This window comes from Triturus cristatus, chromosome 11, assembly GCF_964204655.1.
Source record: "Triturus cristatus chromosome 11, aTriCri1.1, whole genome shotgun sequence".
NCBI lineage: Eukaryota > Metazoa > Chordata > Amphibia > Caudata > Salamandridae > Triturus > Triturus cristatus.
The window spans coordinates 51,185,561-51,206,494 of NC_140594.1; the positions used below are offsets into that span (position 1 = coordinate 51,185,561).

Here is a 20,934-nt window from a genome sequence, read left to right on the forward strand (position 1 = left end):
TGCCAAGTGAGATGTGTGAGCTGCTACACTGTAACAAGGCAAACGGTGGTCGTGCAAGTGTTTTGCAATATCTCTTGACTAATTTACCCTTTATACGGGTTGTCTTGTACCCTGGGCTTAGCAATGCTGCGTGTGCCGGGCTTACGACTGCTGTTGGTGGTATGCAAGCTTGTGAAACTATCAGAGGTTCGTATCAGTACCGATCTGCTCTAGCGGTCAGGACCGGTGAAAAAAGGTGGGTGCCCACCTCAGCAGAAGAACCGTGACATCCATCTTTAAGGAGGTAAAGTGGCCTCCATACTATAGATTTCATGGTCCTTGTTGAACAAATCTGCAGTAAATGCTTCTGACGAGCATCTGTTTCTGCCGGATCTGCAGAGCTTGAAGGGACTGGCTCTGTTACCTCAGCTTTGCCTATACCATAACTTCTTGGTTGAAAAATAAGCTTCTGTTAAAGGAGCAAGGGTCCCAAATTTTCAGTGGACAAACTCTCCCATTATGTAGGTCCAGCCACCTGTCGGAGCTTCTGAACAGGTTTTAACCACTTATTGTCGTCTCCTCAATTTTGTTTTTATTTGAAATGAACAGCAGTGTTCTACCGAGGACTCCAGAGCCAATACGCTGAAAAAGAATCTGCCAGGCAGGCGCCTAGGGCGGAGCTTCGGGAACATCCGCTCACTGGCTGAGTAAAAGGAGCCCAAAAAAGGACGTTGAGGGGCTGCTAAAGCATTATGTTCGCATACTATATTGTATTAATGTTAAGGGGATTTCCTGCATGACGGCAGGAAATATTAAACAAAATGGGAATGTTTGAAATAGCCAATGCTAACGAAACATGCTTGTTGACTTCATGTCTTCTATCGTAATTATAGATACACATGTACCCTCTATCTATCGCACACGCCTGCCACTCCACACAACCTAAACAACGCTATATGGTTTAATATGCTCTGACAATAGTGTATTACACAAAGAACATGTAACAAGTCTGTTGTGACAATAACCACTTATACAACCACTTATGACCACTATCATAAATCCACATCGGTCTGCATAAAGCAAATTCAACGTCTGTAGCTGACACTGTCCTTTCACCCCTCACTCATGTATCAGACGGTTCAATAATCCGGGCATTGCTGTCCTTTTTGTGCAGCGTCTTTTTTTGTGTGAAATCTTCTGCTTGCGCTTTTGAATAAAACATTGCATAAACAAATCATGCATAAGTAAACAACATGCTCTCCCCAGCAGAATAGCATATCTGTAGAGGTGTGGTGGTCATATGACACACGTTACTCACCAAACCACATGTGTACATGGGAAGGCATACCAGGCGCTGTGGCCAGGTCCAGCGTTAGTGTTGGCGCGCATATGAGCAGAGGAAGGACATGCAGGTTCAAAAAAGGAAATCTAACACGTACACAAGATCTACTTTTTATTAAAAAGAAATAAAGGATGAAGAAATATCAAGGAGAGAAAGTGTAAAAAGGTAGAGAGAGGTCAGCCCACCTCTGTGAGCCTGTATTACCCGCTGCACAATGCAAGCATCTGTTACAAAGTAAAGAAGCATCGTTACAAGCCTGCTGGACGGTCAAAGTTCGGAAATTAGCCCCTGCTGCCTAAAGCGCTGGTAGCTGCCAAGGGTAGCTCCCTAGGTGGTACACACCACCGGTAGGCGTGGTCAGGTCTGGCGCATCGTCTCGTCGTTCTCCACATATAGCTGGTGTCCAGGAGTAGGGACATCTGAATATCCTGTCTGTACCACTAGCAGGTGCCCATACCACGGTACATCATCATGGTCTTTCTGTACATCTGGGAGGTGCCCAAAGCCAAGTATTATATTGCGCCTACTTGCACTCCTGGGTGGAGCCCATAGCTAAAGGCATGGTCAAGCAAGCCCTTAAAAGTGACCGCTGGTGGGACAGGGATACCGGAGGCCAGGAACACGGTCTTGAACCTTCTGTGCATCTGGTTGGGACCCAAGGTTAAGAACATTGTAACGCGGCCGCTTGCACTCCTGTAGGGTGCTGGTGACTAGGAGGTACGTTGAGTGCTCAAGGGGATACTGGGGGTGCCAGCGTCACAATCACACATGCACAACAATATTAAAGTGCACGCTACTTGTGAGTGATGTCAGCTCTCTGCAAGGAGTAACACCTTCTGCATAATGCCCACTGACCACCTGAGGTCACAATATTTTAGATTCTGAGATGATCTCAAGGATCAAATATATCTATGTGAAATAACTATACAACAAATGGGAGAACAGTCAAAAGCTGGACTTCTGCCCCCCCCCCCTCCCAAACCAAACTTGGGCCCAGTCGAGTTAACCTGGCAATCAAGGATATTTTGGAAATGGGGTCTTGCTTTTTGAGGCGATGAAGTGGCAGTGTTGCAGAGTAACTGGGTTTAGGTATATGCGAGTACATCCGGGGCACTTACTGTTGAATCATACCTCGACAGTTTCTATAGAGACATGAACAAACACAAGGAAGGCCAGGAATGGGGAGGGGTTCAGAACCATCTTCCTACCAGGCAGACCTGAGCAGAACTCAAGGCTGGTGGAAAAGGGGGCACCATCCGCTCACATTCACATTCCTAAACGGTATTTTATGACACTAGCACAAAAGATATTGCAGAAAGCATCTACAAATGTGGTGCTGGTTAACGTAATAGGAGAGTGGCCCTGTTGCTAAACCAATGGAGAACAGGTGGGCCTTAGAGCCGGGGATAGGCATGAGGTGCACCATACTTTTCCAAGCTTGACGATCGTTCCCAAAACCCGGGCTGATCACAGCGCTTGTGATACCAGACAACCCCACTGCTGCACCCTTCCACCCCGCCTCCTGTGGCTTCTGGCTCCTACCATCCTATTATGTCCCGAATGGACACTCCCGACTCCCATAACCTCATCAGCCAAAGTTGGTCAACTCGATAACCCCCTGTTGGATGCAGTCTATAATCCCAGGCTGGACACCACGCTGGACCATAAGCTGGTCAGATCTAGTTTCTGAGCCCAGGCAGGTCTGGGTCTCTCAGTCCCACTCTCACAAGACCCTACGCAGCTCCCGCCCCTACAGCCCTTGTCTGGTATCAGGATGAAGAGTCTCTGGTGCAAGCCACCGACCAGTGGCTACCAGGAGCTGAAGTTCCCAAAGGCTTGGCTGGACTTCTCCTTCTTGCTGGGCGTGGCGCTGCTGCTTGGGGAGGCACTGTCCTCTGCGGCGCGTTTCCTGAAGGAGACAGAGATGATGGTGGTGAGAAGCAGTGAGCAATGCTTGATGGTGCACATCAACAGGCTCCGGTTTCACACTTTAGATATGGCACCTCCTTTTTATATCAAATTCGGCACACAAAGTGACAGTTATGGCAGCAACACATGTCAACCACAGGCACGAGGGGCGGGTGGTGGGGTTAGGGGAAGAAATGAAACCGCAAGTCTACCGTCTTCGAGCCTATAGTTATGGCATCTTCACAGAGGGCCAAACAGAAGGGCGAATCACTGCTGCTTTTAATAATTACTGCTTGACATGCTAAACATGCAAATGAAAAGGATGAGGTTTTGGGTAAGATACTCAGTGAATTGGTGGAGTTTGCAGCAACCCTATGAATGCGGACGGGGCCACAGGAAGGCAGCGGCAGAGTATGGAGACGCTTCCGGCACGAAGTCAGGAGCACGGAGCAGGTCCCGTGCCGTGGGGGGTGAGGGAGGGTTCTGCATGTGTGACGGACATTAAGAAACAGGAGGACGGCCTAATCTGAGATACAAGGATGCACTACGAGTCACATGCATGTCCTGATCAGAGAGGGGTCAGGAAGGGAAATGTCCAATGTCACAGGTAAGCAGCTGTTCCTTCAGCTATAACCTTATTCAGGAACAGATTATGCGGTATAGATTGTAAAGGTATAGAATCATCCAGTGTCACAGGTAAGTAACTCCCCTTCACCTACACCCTGCTATAGTCCCTGGATACAGTGCTTTTGGACACGCGTGTGAACACTGCATACAGTGCTTTTGGACACGTGTGTGGACACTCTGGACACAGTGGTTTTGGACACACGCGTGGACACTGCATACAGTGCTTTTGGACACGCGTGTGGACACTGCATACAGTGCTTTTGGACACACGTGTGGACACTGCATACAGTGCTTTTGGACACGCGTGTGGACACTCTGCATACAGTGCTTTTGGACACGTGTGTGGACACTCTGGACACAGTGCTTTTGGACACTCTGGATACAGTGCTTTTGGACATGCGTGTGGACACTCTGGATACAGGGCATGTATAAAGCTCTGCGTGTTCACCGGGCACTTACGTGGCCGTCATGTTGATGTACTTCCCGACCCCCGGCCGGTATGTCTTGGGGGCCTGGCTGGCTTCGTTCCGTGGCAGCACGGCCTTGGATCTGGCCTTTTCCGCATCCTCCTCTTTCAGCGCTTTCTCCCGCTCTGCAGCGACCTGTGGAAGGAACAGTGAGATAATGTTATATTGGTTTTAATTTATAAGGCTCGACGTCCGCCCAAACGAGGGTATCTTGATGCTAATAAACCCCAGAAAAGATTCCGGCAAAGGTGCCTAACCCGCCACGTGGAGAACAGAGCAGAGCAGTAGGAAAGAAAGAGCTGTCTTAATCATTATTAACCGGGAACAGCCATGCGCTAAGCAGTTTACAAAACTCTCAGCAGCAACAGAGAAGGCTCTGCCGCCAACCGCTTTTCAGTGTAACCTGGGAGTAACCATGAGGAGTTGCTTTTGACCTCTGGAAACAGCTGGGAAAGAACCAGTGAAACCCAGAGCGGCTGTGGTGCGAAAGCGCTCCCTCTAGCGGACACTACAGGCGCCTCCCTAGCGCAGGGACATAGTCCGGATTAGAGGCGCCGCACCGCTACAGGCAAAGAATCTAAGGGACCTTGTTGACACAGTCAATGGCTATCTTGAAAACCTGACATCCACCAGCTCTCCTGGACCTGCACTGCACACCCTTCGAGAGGGACACACTGGGAATAAAGGATTGTACTTTGGGAGCGCGCACAAGAGCCTATTTATTTATTTATGCGTTTTCATAAAGCGCGGACTTTACCCGAAGGTGTCGGAGCGCTTCACAATAAGAACAGTAACATTACATGAGGAGAAAATTACAAGTGTGCATAGTACAAGAGCAAGCGTAACATTACATGAGGAAAAAGTGACAATTGTGCAAGTAACAACAGTAAACAAGATACAAGATGAGGTAGCAAACGATACGTTACAAGAGGAAGGAGTGACAAGTGTGCATGTTACGTAAGCATACTGGATACAAACAGAGGTGCAATACTGCAATAAGTGGCAGTCACTCCAAACACAAGAACACACTGGGAAGGCACTGCTATAGGCATGGAGTACAGAATTTCCTACAGTGAGAGAACTTCCTTGAGGGAATAGATATGGCGTGAATTCGGTTTGGAAGTGTCTTTGAAGGAGGAGAACTTTGAGGTCAGTTTTAAAAGGACCGGGGGGAGGTGGTGGTCCGGAGCTGAGGAGAAAGTGAGTTCCAGATTCTCACTGCGTTGCCTGTAAAGGATTGGGCCTTCGAAAGTGGGAGGTTCAAGCAATACATTTTCTGCAGGAGAGGAGGAGTGCAAGGCTTTGTGGGTGATACAGGCAGTCTTGTAGATATATCGTGCCTCGATGGGAAGTCAACGGAGGGAAGATAAAATGGGTGTGATGTGGTCGCTTCTTTTGGCCCCATATATGAAACGAGCTGCAGAATGGAGAACAGATTTAAGGGGGGACAAGTGAGATTTGGGGAGGCCAGTATGAAGAGAATTGCAATAGTCCAATCTGGAGAGAACCAGCGATTGGACCAGGGTTTTAAGGTCTTGCTCCGGGAAGAAGCGACGAATCCCCCAAAGGCGGCGCAGTTGGTATCGAGCAGACTTTGCAATGGAATCGATGTGGGAGAGTAGATGGAGTCTTTTGTCGAGTATGACACCAAGGGATTTTGCGCTGTCGACAATGATGGGTTTATTGTTAAGTAGATTCATCTGATCCATCCATAATTGAACCGGAGGAGAGAGTGAGGAGGAGAGGAGGAGGAATTCAGTTTTGGAGTGATTCAGAATGAGTTGATGAGTTAACATCCAGTTTTGAATGGAGTCGAGAGTAGAGCTTAGGATGGAGAGATCGTGAGTGGAGGCCACCTTGAGGTAGATTTGGGTGTCGTCCACATAGAGATGATAGAGGATCCCAGATTTACTTAAGAGATTTCCCAATGGTTCTAAATAGAGATTGAACAGAGTGGGTGCAAGTATAGAGCCTTGAGGAACACCTTGACCGACCGCCAAAGGAGATGAAAGACTGTTCGCTATTTTGATCATTGGGATCTATCAGAGAGGAACCATTTAAGCACAGTGCCTTCCACGCCCATTCAGTGTTGAAGTGTGTTAAGGAGAGTGTTGTGATTGACAGGTCAAAGGCTGCAGAAAGGTCAAGGAGAATTAGAAGACAAGACTCTCCTGCATCGAGTATCCGCAGCGCCTTAATCAATCACTTGCAGCAGGGCTGTTTCAGTGCTGCAGTTTTGCATGAAGCCGGACTGGAAATTGTCAAGAAGATCATTACCCTTGATATGACAGTAGAGTTGTTTCGCTACACATCTTTCTGAGATTTTCGCCAGAAAAGGTAGGTTAGTGACGGGACGGTAGTTGTTGAGGTCGTTCGCATCAGCAGTGGGTTTTTTAAGCAGAGGGCTGACCTGCCCAGTTTTGAAGGAAACAGGAAGGGAGCCTTGACAGAGGGAGAGGTTGACCAGAGTGGTCCAATAGGAAAGAGAATGGGTATAGAAGTCAATGGCAATGCCACTAGGGATGCGGTCAAGAGAATGGTTAGAGGGCTTTGTATCGAGGATGCATTTAAGGAGGGCATCTTCAGAGATGGTGTTAAAGTTCTGCCAAATGGCTAAGGATTTACGCTCCTCTGGAGGGGTAGGATGAATGACCTGTTCCACAAGGGATTTCACTTTTCCGTCAAAGAACATAGCGAATTCCGCTGCTTTCTTTGTAGAGTCCTCCAACTTGAGGGTTGGGGGAGAGCAGTTTGGATTGTTGATTAGGTCGAATAGTTTTTGGGGTCTATTTTTGGCTGAGTCGAGGAGGGTTCTGAAGTTGATGCTTTTTCAAGAAAGATGTGCTTGTGGTACTTGGATCTTGCTGAGTGAAGCGTAGTAAGATTATTGGTGGAGGGCGCTTGTTGTTTCTCCAGGATTCTTAGGTACTTCCTTTCTTCATATAGGGGTTTGTTAAACCAAGGTGCAGAGAGAGTAGGCCTTTTCGTTTTGCTTTGGAGAGGAACGACATTGTTGATTTCGACTGCAAGGACTGAGAGGCATTGGGTGGTGAGTTCGTTGACATCCAGATTCGGGTCTAGCCTTGGAAGTGACCGAGCCGAATCACAGAGTGCCGAGGTCAATATTTTTAGTGTTGCGGGACCAGGTGGTAGTCCTCTTAGGTTGGCCGAGAGTTATAGAGTGTGATAGGTGAAGAGAGAAGGGGATGAGGAGGTGGTCAGACCAGTCTACATGAATAGGGATAGTGATAGTAAGCATATCTGCTTTAGATTGAGCCCTTAGAGTGTGTTGTTTCTGTGCAACGTTGGACAAGATCATTTGCTGAGAGAAAGGTGGCCAGCAAATTCGCCGAAGAGTCTTCCAGCGAGCCCCAGTGGAGATTGAAGTCACCTGGGAAGATCTGAGATCAATGGGAGGAGAAATACGCCGTAGCCCTAAATATCAGTGGTGCAGCCTTTACAGGCCCAGTAGGAAAGCCAATGAGCCCACAAACTGGCCTGTTCCTCTTTAGACAGCAACAGGAGCCGGCAACGAAGGTCTCATGTGAGGTTATATATACCGAGCCCATCATAACCTGCAGACCTGACTGCGTTTACTCTATCTGCTATCAAGCGCCTGAATACCCTATCGGATGATTAGCCGCGCTTTATGAATCCTGATTGATTGATTCCACAGACACCAGTAATGGCAGTGCATAGCTACATTCCGCATAGCATACAGATGCGCCCTAGGTGTCAGTCTAAGCGGCACACATCAGTGGACATCCTTGGTCTGCTCTGGCTCCCTTAGTCCAGCACAGCAGTTCAACTCTTTAACCGCAATGTTCAGAGAAGACCAGGGCAGGACTGGCTCTACCGTAAACACTGAATCCTCCCCGTAGGTTGTATCTCACCCTCTTTCACCCTTGGTCTGAAGACAGTGGAGAGGGCGGGCCTCAGGGTTGATTATTCAGAGGGCTTCAGTGAATCCACAAAGAACATTATGGTCCGTGTAAACAGAGGTAAATTTGGTCATAATTGTAAGTTTACATCCAAATATACCTTTTTTAGCCCTTCCAGGAATTAAAACAGGGATTCCTGGCAGAAATGAGAAGTCTGCAGTTAAATAGCTTGTCATTCATAAAGAGCATTCCCGCAGGTAAGTAACTGGTTCTTTTGATGGATATCTCTAAATCGTAGGATCCTCACCTATAGAATAGATACCATAGCAGTACCTCCCAAAGGTGGAGGTCTGGAGAGTAGTCAGGTAAAAAATCCTGCAGAATTAGCAGGTGAAGTGACCTTACCACTAGGCTTGAATTTTAAGGCAGTAACATTAGAACCAAGGTCCACGTCGCAGCCAGGTAGATGTCGAGAATAGGCATTGCTCGTGCCAAAGGTATCATAGCACAAACAACAAGGCAATGTAAGGAATGTCTGAATTAGTCTCAGCCACTGCTAATCACTCTAGGGTACATTTCAGACCATCATTGTTCGCCCACTGTGCCATTCTACACAGAGACCCTCCTTATGCAAATCAGTCTTGGTCCTGCTCCAATAGGAACAGTCCAGCCCGAACTGCCAGACCGGGTCTCCTCCAGATGGGAACACAAGCAACCCTAGTCTGATTTAGGCTTACTTAGTGCTCATCAGTGAGAAGGGCGATACTGATATGGAAGGCAGGCCACTGCATGAGCAAAGTGACAAACAAAGGGATGCATAGGGTGCAAACACACGGCACACCTGAAGTTTACAAACTGCAATAACCAGGCACACATCCTGTACATGAACACACTATGGTGCACACATGGATACGACAGAACACAGGTGACACAGGGTGCAAACACACGACACACCTGAAGTTTACAACCTGCAATAACCAGGCACACATCCTGTACATGAACACACTATGGTGCACACATGGATATGACAGAATACAGGGGACACAGGGTGTAAACACACGACACACCTGAAGTTTACAATCTGCAATAACCAGGCACACATCCTGTACATGAGCACACTATGGTGCACACATGGATATGACAGAACACAGGTGCCATGGGGTGCAAACACACGGCACACCTGAAGTTTACAAACTGCAATAACCAGGCACACATCCTGTACATCAGCACACTATCGTGCACACAGGGATATGACAGAACACAGGTGCCATGGGGTGCAAACACACGGCACACGTGAAGTTTACAAACTGCAATAACCAGGCACACATCCTGTACATCAGCACACTATGGTGCACACATGGACATGACAGAACACAGGTGACACAGGGTGAAAACACACAACACACCTGAAGTTTACAACCTGCAATAACCAGGCACACATCCTGTACATCAGCACACTATGGTACACACAGGGATATGACAGAACACAGGGGACACAGGGTGTAAACACACGACACACCTGAAGTTTACAAACTGTAATAACCAGGCACACACATCCTGTACGTGAGCACACTATGGTGCACACAGGGATATGACAGAACACAGGGGACACAGGGTGCCAACACACGACACTGAAGTTTACAAACTGCAATAACCAGGCACACATCCTGTACATGAACACACTATGGTGCACACATGGATATGACAGAACACAGGTGGCGCGGGGTGCAAACACACGACACTGAAGTTTACAAAGTGTAATAACCAGGCACACATCATGTACGTCAGCGCATTATGGTGCACACAGGGATATGACAGAACATGGGGGCAAACACACGACATTGAAGTTTACAAACTGTAATAACCAGGCACACATTCTGTACGTCAGTGCACTATGGTGCACACAGGGATATGACAGCACACAAGTGACACAGGGTGCAAACAGACACTGGCACACAGAAGATACAAGGAATGCACACTGAGGACAGAGCTCCAGAGCATAGGAAGAGGGATGGCACTCAAATGCATAAAGGGACACACTAGGCACAGTAAGGCACACACTGGAGACAAAGGATTTCATGAAACACACACAAGGCACATTCATGTCAGACAGCATTCTTGGAACACGCACAAGATACATTCATGGAACACGCACAAGGCACATTCATGGAACACGCACAAGGCACATTCATGGAACACGCACAAGGCACATTCATGGAACACACAAGGCACATACAAGAACACAGAAAAATGTACAGGCATGTTTTGGCGCACATACGTCTAGGCGCAAGGTGCACACTGTGAAAAAGGGAGCATGGAAGATGATACTGGCGCACAACAAACACAAACAGGAAGACAACCACGGGGCAAACATGCGCTCACCTGGATATCGGCCTCCTCATAAGGGTCCACAAACACAGTGATACTCAGGATTTTAATGTCTTCCTGTGGAGGGAGAAATGATCATTGCAGTTGGAAAAGCACACTTGAATAATAGTACACAGCTTTACAAATGTGGTGGATTATGAAGGTGTAACTGTGTGACCATGTCCGTTCCATCACTTCGCATCACAAACATTATTGTTGTTATTTTTTTTAATAACAAACACCGAGGTTCTGACCAATGGACACAGTACTCGGTCAAGAGAACAGACTTTGCACATGGGCCGTGCTCCTGCTCCAAAGTCACATATATATCCTATAAACAGGGACCCCATACAGAGGAACGAGAAACCGCTCCTACCCTGGTTACCTGTCCAAGTGACCGTGCTGAGAAAAGGCTCCTATTTTTTACGCCAAAGTTGCCATTCCTACCTGCCTCTTCACAAAACATAGCGGGACACGTGGGTCAACGCCTGGGTGAGGAGGTAGCGAGGGACCCTCCTATGTGCATACCTACTGCTTGGACACTGTATTGTGACAGTCTGGGTGGCCTCTAGCGGTCCATGGCCTTCCATGCACCCAGAGTGGAGGGGGGCAAAGTGCAGTGAGACTGAAGGTAGAGGGGCAGCTGTGGGGAAACAGGAAGAACCACACATGCTGGAGGTCTAAGGTGTGTGGGTAGCTGCCAGGCATTGGAGGGACTCGGGGGGAATGTACACGTCCGACGATGCAGAGTGTGGTCAGGGTCTCTTTACACATTGCGACCCCTAGTCAAACTGACACCTAGTAACCAGGACCCCATCCATCATGTCTTATGGTTCATTTAAATATGTAAACAGCTGCTCTTTCAAAATATTGTGTTACCCTTTACACCCAAGATGTTTATTACATGCCAGCAAGAGAGCCCAGTGAATTTAACACTCACCAATGACATCTGTAGGACACAAGTTAAAATATATATATGCAATGAATCTGGACGAAATGTGGCAGATTCATATCACATTGAGCCCTGGTTCAAGAACACCAGGTTTCATGCAGATCCAAAAGAGGAGGGGGGGGGGATTAAATGGGGAGGGGAAAAAACACACTGATGAGCTAATAACTTCTGTGCAGTTTTACAGGCCTGTACAATGCTTGCCAGACACTTACCAGGTTTACCTTCCTTGCTTGTGATATTTTGAGTTTCATGCAGACATACAGTGTAGGGGTAAAGGGAGGACATTAAAGGGGTGGTCAGAAAAGCAGCAGTTCTAATTTCAACTTCCACAGGCATCTTTGCTCTTTACTACAAAAAGAAAGAAACCCTGAAGGTAATGACAGCCGTCTTGGAATGAAAGTAACACTTTACACAGGGAAGTCCATTGCTTGGGTTGGAGTAAATCTGTTTAGTAGTTTTCAAGAAATTTGTATTACAATAAACGTGTTAGTGGGCTTCAAAGGCTTAAACAATAGAGATAGCTGGACTGTTAGTTGGTGGGCAATATCAGAATCCAGGTTTGCAGACTTTCCGATCTACATTTAAAAATAAAAGTCACAAATGGACTAAGAAGCTTTTAGCGTCCGTTGTCCATGTCACACCTGCAGTACCCAAGTATGGTCTGTGAGCCCATTAAAACATGGTCTGTGTATAAAATACCCGGCCAGGCTACAGGCCAGGCCCTACGGCTCACCGGTGTTATGCAGGGTTGAAGGCTGTGTATATATGGTTGGCAGGCTGCTGCCAGTTAGCAAATTATTAGTAAAAATGACCACTTTTTTGCCCCACTCCTTCCCTGAAACAGTGCCCCCTGTTGATGCATTTGTGAGAAACTCAATATAAGAAGGGTACGGTGAGCACGCTAACAGCCTGCCAAATTGTACATCGGTCCATGATACAGCAACAAAGATACTACCAAAAAATACTTTCGACCCCTCTAACTTTGCTCCTCCGTCAGATCGGCCAGAAACGTGAGATTCCTCCACGGGGGCTGAACAAGCAAACAGCCTATCAAATATCAAGCTGATGTGTTTATCAGTGCAAAAAGGGTTTGCAAATAAACACTTTTTGATCCCCACCCCGATTTAACCCCATTTAACTCTGCACCTTCTTGACGTGTATTCATGAAACTCAGTATATCAAGAGTGAGCTGAATAGGATAGGGGCCTTTTAAACTTCATGCAGTTCTTGGTTCCAAGGCTATATAGTGCCATATGAAGGATTGTGTAACACCCCCCTTTAAATGTGCTCCCTTTTGTTTGATCTGCATGAAACGTGACGCACCAAGTGAAACACAACCGTTCTACAGGTTTGTCAAACTCTATGTTGCTTTATGAAGGCTGAAGGCATGCGCAGCAGCAGGTGGCGGCCTGCATGAGGTTGGGCAAAGGATGCTGCCTCTGGCCACGCCCTGCAGCCAACCCCGCTGTGCGTGGCCCATGGCTGTGCGCAACAGCGGTTGACTGCCCGCGGAAAGTGGGTGCACGGATCTTTTGGATGTGCTACATAATTTTTAAAAATTCCAACCATTCCCTGAAAAACACAAAGGTTACAAATGGAGTCACGGTTGGCTTTGTTATGTTTACAAAAAGTTCCGAAATGCAGCTAAAAATACAGATAAAGTGCAGTTATGGTTTTGAATTAAACCCAAAACCACCGAAATGTACAAGTTATGGTTAGGACCACAATCCATAACTCACACAACAGCCATGCAATCCATAACTAACACCAAATGCAATGATCAGGACCTCAAAATATTCCTACCAATATATGACAATACCTAAAAGCAAAATGTAAATAAATAACACTTCTTTAAATCAATATATGATACTACATTCATAGTCCTTCCTTTCTAAATGTTGAGTGCACTATGATGTGTCATTTAATCGTAAGCTGCATTGGAACGTTTGAATCTGCTTCCGTCACATTAAAGGTCAGGGTACCAGCTCTGCACTGGGTGGGTGAGTTGTGGTTTGTGTGGTACTTATGCGAGCTATGGATTGTGATCCGAACCATAAACTTGACAATTTCAGTGCTTTTTCGGTGTTAATTCAAAACTATAATTGCACCTTAGCTGTGTTTTTAGGTGAATTTATATATAATAATTTATATATTACATCTTTGGCTGTTTTTACTACATAAAATGCAGTAGAAGTAAAACTCGCTGATCCCTGTAAAATACGGATTTCATCATCATAACGACAGCCCTAAACCGCTCTTTACAATGGCGGGGCTCCTAGTGTTATGCTACTAATGTTATGCAGCATGGCGGGGCTACAAGTGTTATGCAGCATAGCAGGGCTACTAGTGTAATGCAGCATGGCGGGCTGCTAGTGTGATGCAGCATGGCTGGGCTACTAGTTTTATAAAGCATGGCGGGGCTACTAGCGCTATGCAGCATGATGGGCTACTAGCGTTATGCAGCATGGCGGGGCTACTGGTGTTATGCAGCATGGCGGGGCTACTGGTGTTATGCAGCATGGCGGGGCTACTGGTGTTATGCAGCATGGCGGGGCTACTGGTGTTATGCAGCATGGCGGGGCTACTGGTGTTATGCAGCATGGCGGGGCTACTGGTGTTATGCAGCATGGCGGGGCTACTGGTGTTATGCAGCGTGGCGGGGCTACTGGTGTTATGCAGCGTGGCGGGGCTACTAGTGTTATGCAGCGTGGCGGGGCTACTAGTGTTATGCAGCGTGGCGGGGCTACTAGTGTTATGCAGCGTGGCGGGGCTACTAGTGTTATGCAGCGTGGCGGGGCTACTAGTGTTATGCAGCGTGGCGGGGCTACTAGTGTTATGCAGCGTGGCGGGGCTACTAGTGTTATGCAGCGTGGCGGGGCTACTAGTGTTATGCAGCGTGGCGGGGCTACTAGTGTTATGCAGCGTGGCGGGGCTACTAGTGTTATGCAGCGTGGCGGGGCTACTAGTGTTATGCAGCGTGGCGGGGCTACTAGTGTTATGCAGCGTGGCGGGGCAACTAGGGTTATGCTACTAGTGTTATGCAGCATGGCGGGCTACTAGTGTTATGCTAGTGTTATGCAGCATGGCGGGCTACTAGTGTTATGCAGCATGGCGGGCTACTAGTGTTATGCTACTAGTGTTATGCAGCATGGCGGGCTACTAGTGTTATGCAGCATGGCGGGGCTACTAGTGTTATGCAGCATGGCGGGGCTACTAGTGTTATGCAGCATGGCGGGGCAACTAGTGTTATGCAACATGGCGGGGCTACTAGTGTTAGGCAACATGGCGGGGCTACTAGTGTTATGCAGCATGGCCCGAGGAGAGAGGACGCATGGCACCGGCGTGCTCCCGGACCGCAGCCTGCCGCTCTGGCTACAGGGGAGGACGCATGGCACTGGCGTGCTCCCAGACCGCGGCCTGCTGCCGTGGCTACACGGGAGGACGCATGGCACCGGCGTGACCGCAGCCTGCCGCCCTCGTTAAAGGGGAAGACACATGGCACAGGCATGCTCTCGGATCACGGCCTGCCGCCCTCGCTAAAGGGGAGGACGCATGGCACCGGCGTGCTCCCGGACCGCGGCATTCCGCCCTGACTACACGGGAGGACGCATGGCACCGGCGTGCTCCCGGACCACGGCCTGCCGCAGTGGCTACAGGGGAGGACGCATGGCACCTCGTGCTCCCGGACCGCAGCCTGCCGCCCTGGCTACATGGGAGAATGCATGGCATTGGCATGCTCCAGGACCGCGGCCTGCCGCCCTGGCTACAGGGGAGGACGCATGGCACTGGCGTGCTCCCGGACCACGGCCTGCCACCCTTGTAAAAGGGAGGACGCATGGAACTCTGCCGAAGTGTGCTGTAGTGGATCACAGTGCTAAAGCACAAACCCACAGAATTAGAGGCATGGCTCAGAAAAGCTTGCAGATAGCTCTATGTACCGGAGCATGGCGCTGACCCTGAATTTGCAGTTCCAACTTGAAATTTTTTTAAACAATATAAACATAAAACAAAACAGGTATTGGCCACAGGCCAAGCTCTGTGGGCCACACGCTATGCCCAGGAGATGCTGGCCTCCTATGGTGGGTGGGTTGGATGAAGGGCCTGGCCCGTGCCGGCTGCCCCAGCAGCTTCAGCCCAGGTCCCAGCAGCAGGCCAAGCCCAGTGGCTCTGCCCTGCTGTGAGCTCGGCACAGGGACTGACCAGGTCCAGTCTTGTGGCAAACCCCTGCTGTGCACACCTGAAGGCCGTAAGCAGCAGGGGCTGGAAGTATAAGTACATCATACACAACCCATGACATTTACAAAAAAAAAAAAAGTTATGATTTTGGTGAAATATATTTATGCCTCAGTGTACTACAGTGTAAAGGCAGATTTATGTTCATTACCACAGCGCAGCAAAAGTGACATGTGAACAACACTTTTTGGTTCCTTGGCGAGTACAGGTAACAATTACATTTTCAAGATATACGACATCACCGTCTCTGAAGGTATTTCCAACCCTGCTGTGCATGGCTGTGCACAGTGGGAGTTGGCCACAGGCAGACCCTGCATCTAACCTTCTATCTGGGTTTGCGATGAACTTATTAGAGAGATGTTGGCACTTGACACTTGTTGTACCTTTCATAGGATTCCCAAACCCATACAATTTGACCCTATCTTGTTTGGGGCTTTTGCTTGTGCTCCAGATGCAGCATATAGCCTATTCCAAGATGGCCACCGGAATATACGTGCAGCAGGCACACCCTTCTCATGGCTAGTGATGAAGCACAAGTTACTTACTTGTGTAACAATAGATCTGTAAGAGACATTAGTTAGTGATAGATTTCTTACCTTAGAATATCCCCAGGCGTCAGACTGGATCCAGAAGGTTTTCGTCAGCAGTACCCCTGCGCGTCGGTAGGCGTCGTCGTATGGCTCTGCGTACGTCGCTGGCATCGTAGCCGCCGAGATGACGTCGTCAGAGATACTTAGACTCGCCCACGCGCGCTGACGTCAGTTCTGTACACAACTTTTCCGCACCAGAAGCGCAGAGCCATGCCAAAGACAGACTACTGGTGCAATAGAACTAGGGCCCTGAAAGGGATGACCTGAACTCTAGAGAACAGTTCGCAGAACTGGGAGGATGGGTGGGCGGTAAGGAATCTATCACTAACTAATGTCTCTTACAGATATATCGTTACACAAGTAACTTGTGCATCTGAAAGAGACACGTTAGTGATAGATTCCTTACCTTAGAAAACATACCCAAGCAATACCAACCCCGGTGGTGAGTCTGCGATGTGAGATTACACCAGAAAGTCACGGAGAACTGAACGGCCAAAGAAGCTGTCTCTCCGGACCTGACTGTCAAGGCAATAATGCCTAGTGAAAGTATGCAACGAGGCCCAAGTGGCCGCCTGACAGATGTCTTGCAAGGGGACACCACGTCCCAATGCTGTGGTAGAATAGGCGCGCAGCCCAATCGGAGGTTCCTTTTTAGCCAGAGAGTAACAGGCTTTAATGCACAAGACAACCCATTGTGAGATAGTTCAATTGTGCACAGCCCGGCCTTTCTTGGCGCCCATGTAGCCAACAAAGAGCTGGTACTGTTGTGTGCAGTGGAGATAGAAAGAAAGCGCACATTTTGGGTCCAGACGGTGGAGCCTCTCCTCTTGAAGGGTGCGGAGGCAGAAAGAAAGTAGGCAGAGTTACAGTTTGCCTGAGATGAAAGGCAGAGACTACTTTTGGTAGACAGGAGGGACGCGGTCGAAGCACAACCTTGTCTGGATTAATCGCCAGGAAAGGAGGTTTGCTGGAAAGAGCCTGGAGCTCACTCACCCGCCGAGTGGAGGTGATGGCCACCAGGAAGACAGTTTTCAAAGTCAATAACCGCAAAGGACAGTTATGAAGAGGCTCAAGCGGAGCGCACATCAGATATGTGAGAACCAGGTTCAAGTCCCATTGAGGCATCACAAAAGGAATAAGAGAGAAAAGGTGAAATCTATTGACAACCGGGGACTTGAAAAGAGAGGGCTGATCAGGCAACCTAGGAAAGGCTGAAACAGAGAGGTAGCCCTTGATAGTGCCCAAAGCAGAGCCCTGCTGGGCCAAAGAAAGGAGAAACAATAGGACCTCAGAAAGAGGGGCAGCAAGAGGATCAACATATTTTGCTTTGCACCATGCCACAAATTTGTTCCACCGACAGGCGTATACCGTTTTAGTGGAGGGACGCCTGGCTGCCAGAATCACATTACAGACTTCAGGAGGCAAGTCAAATGGAATCAGCAGGCGCCGCTCAATCTCCACGCAAGGAGGTGGAGGCTCGACATGTTCGGGTGGAGGACCATCCCCTGTTGCTGCGACAGGCGATCCTCCCGAAGAGGCAGTCGGATCGGGGGATCCACGCTCATACTGAGTAGCTCGGGATACCAAACTCTTCGAGCCCAGTGCGGTGCCGCAAGAATTACTTGGGCCCGGTCGCGCCTGATCCTCTTCAGCACTCTGGGCAGGAGTGGTATAGGCGGAAAGGCGTACAACAGACCGCAACTCCACTCGTGACGAAAAGCATCGCCTAGCGAGTGCCGCCTTGGAAACCTCAACACGCAGAACTGCTGACATTGCGCGTTCTCTTCAGTGGCGAATAGATCTAACCAAGGTTCTCCCCACTGCTGGAAGAGACCTTGCACCACATCCGAGTGAAGACGCCATTCGTGATCCAACATGCACCGTCAGCTGAGTTTGTCCGCCCTGGCGTTCAGTGAACCTGACAGGTGTTGAACCACCAAGGAAATGCCTTGACGTTCCAGCCACGTCCAGAGACGTAGAGCCTCCTGAGATAGGATCCACGACCCCACCCTGCCCTGTTTGTTGCAGTACCACATGGCGGTGGTCTTGTCTTAACACCTGCAATACTCTCCCCTTGACAGAGGGAAGGAATGCTTTGAGTGCAAGTAGGATCGCCTTGAGCTCCAAAAGGTTGATATGGAGTTTGGACTCCGCCAGAGACCAGAGGCCTATGATCTCCGCCTCTCCCATGTGGCCGCCCCATCCCAGGAGGGACGCGTCCGTCACTACTGTGTGCTCCAGTTGGGGAAGGGAGAGGGATCGGACGCTGACCAAACGCTGGTTCGTGAGCCACCACTGCAAGTCCTGTGCAGTGCCCTGCGAGATCTGGACATAGTTGGACAGGTTCCTCCAATGCTGCATCCACTGTAACTTCAGGTCCCACTGCAGAGCCCGCATATGCCATCTGGCATGATCGATCAGCAGGATGCAGGTGGCCATGAGGCCCAGCAGCCTCTGTGTCTTCCTGACCTAAACCCAGGACCAGGGCCGAAAGATCGGAATTATAGCCCGAATGTCCCGGACTCGCTGTTCGGGAGGATAAACCCGAATCTGCGCCGTATCCAGAACTGCTCCGATGAAGAGGAGTTTCTGAGAGGGAATCAGGTGCGACTTCGGCACGTTGATGGAAAACCCCAGCAAATGCAGGAGGTCGGCCGTAGTCTGGCGTTGGGAGACGACTGCCTGGGGCGAGCCCGCTTTCAACAGCCAGTCGTCGAGATAGGGGAAGACTGAAACCCCTGATCTGCGCAGATAAGCTGCGACCACCGCCATCACTTTCGTGAACACCCGAGGGGCGCTGGTAAGGCCGAAAGGAAGCAAGGTGAACTGAAAGTGCTCGTGGCCCACCGTGAACAGTAGGTAACGCCGGTGGGCTGGCAGGATGGGAATATGACAATAAGCTTCCTGCAAGTCCAACGCTACCAGCCAGTCTTGCGGGTCTAGAGCAGACAACACCTGAGCTAGCGTGAGCATCTTGGACTTCTCCTTCCGGAGGAAGCGATTGACGTTCCGGAGGTCTAAGATAGGGCGAAGACCTTCTTCGGAAACAAGAAGTAGTGGGAGTAACAACCACAACCTACTTCTGGCATCGGAACGCGCTCGATGGCCCCCTTGGCCAAGAGGGCCGTAACTTCCTGCTGGAGAAGTGCCAAGTGTTCCCCCGACATGCGGTGGTACTGAGGTGGCATGGCCGCAGGGGTAGATTCGAAGGGGAGGGAATAGCCTCTGCGAACTATTTGCAGAACCCACCTGTCTGAGGTTATGGAGCGCCAGTGGGGAAGGTGATGGCGAATCCTGCCACCCACTGGCGTCAGGTGGGCTTGAAACACAGAACTAGAGGCGGCGGCAGGGGAGGTGGTGGACTGACCCGCCTGCTGCCCTCGGGACCCACCACGGCGGGTCCCACATCCGCTGCTGCGCTGAGACTGTGGCTGCGGAACCTTGCGGGTCTGAAATGAACGTGCCTGGGTGCCCTGACCTGGACCTCGAAAGGACCGAAGAGCAGACCCCGAGGGAGTACGTGTGGTGGCGTGACCCAAGGACTGGGCCGTAGCCCAAGAGTCCTTAAAGTGTTCTAGGGTGCTATCCGCCTTATCACCAAAGAGGCATGTACCGTCAAAGGGCATGTCCAAGAGGGTGTTGTGGACATCCCCAGAAAAGCCAGTAGTTCGGAGCCAAGCATAACGACGGAGCGCCACAGTTGTGGAAAGTGCCCTACCGAGAGAATCGGCCGTGTCAAGTCCTAAACGAATAGTACATTTTGCAGCATCTCTCGCTTCAGTAATGGCTTGGGAGAGAACCGCCCGTGCTTCCACAGGGCACTGCGGCAGCACCTGCGCCACAGTGTCCCACACAGAATAGGAATAGCGGCCAAGCAGGCACGCAGTATTCACCGTCCGCAACCCAGAGCTGGCAGATGTGAAAATCTTTTTCCCAAATTGCTCTGGTTTCCTAGATTCCTTGTCCTGGACAACCAGACTCTCAGGCGTCGGGTGTTGTGTGAGAAAGCTGGGATCGCCCGGCGATGGCGGCGCGCCATCCCCTTGTCTACAGGGACTCCTGTGCTAGGTTTAATCCAGGTCCCCAACAGGATATCAATAAGCGCTTCATTGAAGGGCAGTAACGGCTCCGCAGAGGATGACTGCGGCTGCAGGACCTCAGTCAGGAGATTCGTCATGATAGGTACAGAAGGGAGCTCGAGGTTAAGAGCCTCAGCTGCCCGACGCGCAACCACCGAAAAAGCCCCAACCTCCTCCGTGGCCACGGAAGAAGGGGACAGAGTACCAGGGTGTGGAGAGAAATCCAGATTTTCTGGACCCTCCACATTGCGTTTCCACTCAGGCTCATCCTCGCATTGAGCTGCAAGAGGATCCTCAGACCCCTCTCAGTAGTCCCCTTCGTCCACCGGTTGCTGAAGGGGCCGGTAAGGACGAGGTGCCCTGGGAAACTTGATAAACTCCCCTCCAAGAAATGGATTGGGAAGGTAAGATACCAGTCCCGGGTCGGCGCCGTCCGGCCTCAGCACCAAGGCCCGGGCCGCAGCTGGCGGCGCTGCAGGGTATGGTGCCGGCGTAGCCGAGGCCAGAGG

General features: G+C 49.9%; 1 protein-coding gene across 3 annotated transcripts in view; it reads right to left on the bottom strand.

Moving 5' to 3' along the window:
- Positions 1 to 1,419: 1,419 nt before the first annotated feature.
- The window catches only part of PPIL2 (peptidylprolyl isomerase like 2), a 332,508-nt gene continuing 312,993 nt past the window's right edge, over positions 1,420 to 20,934 (bottom strand). For all 3 annotated transcript variants that reach the window (XM_085636442.1, XM_085636443.1, XM_085636445.1), the window contains 3 exons: positions 10,587 to 10,649; positions 4,316 to 4,458; positions 1,420 to 3,230 (listed from right to left, as the gene is read on the bottom strand). In XM_085636442.1, coding sequence (XP_085492568.1) covers positions 3,131 to 3,230; positions 4,316 to 4,458; positions 10,587 to 10,649 — 306 coding nt within the window. In that variant the 3' untranslated portion in view covers positions 1,420 to 3,130. The remainder of the gene's footprint in view (positions 3,231 to 4,315; positions 4,459 to 10,586; positions 10,650 to 20,934) is intronic.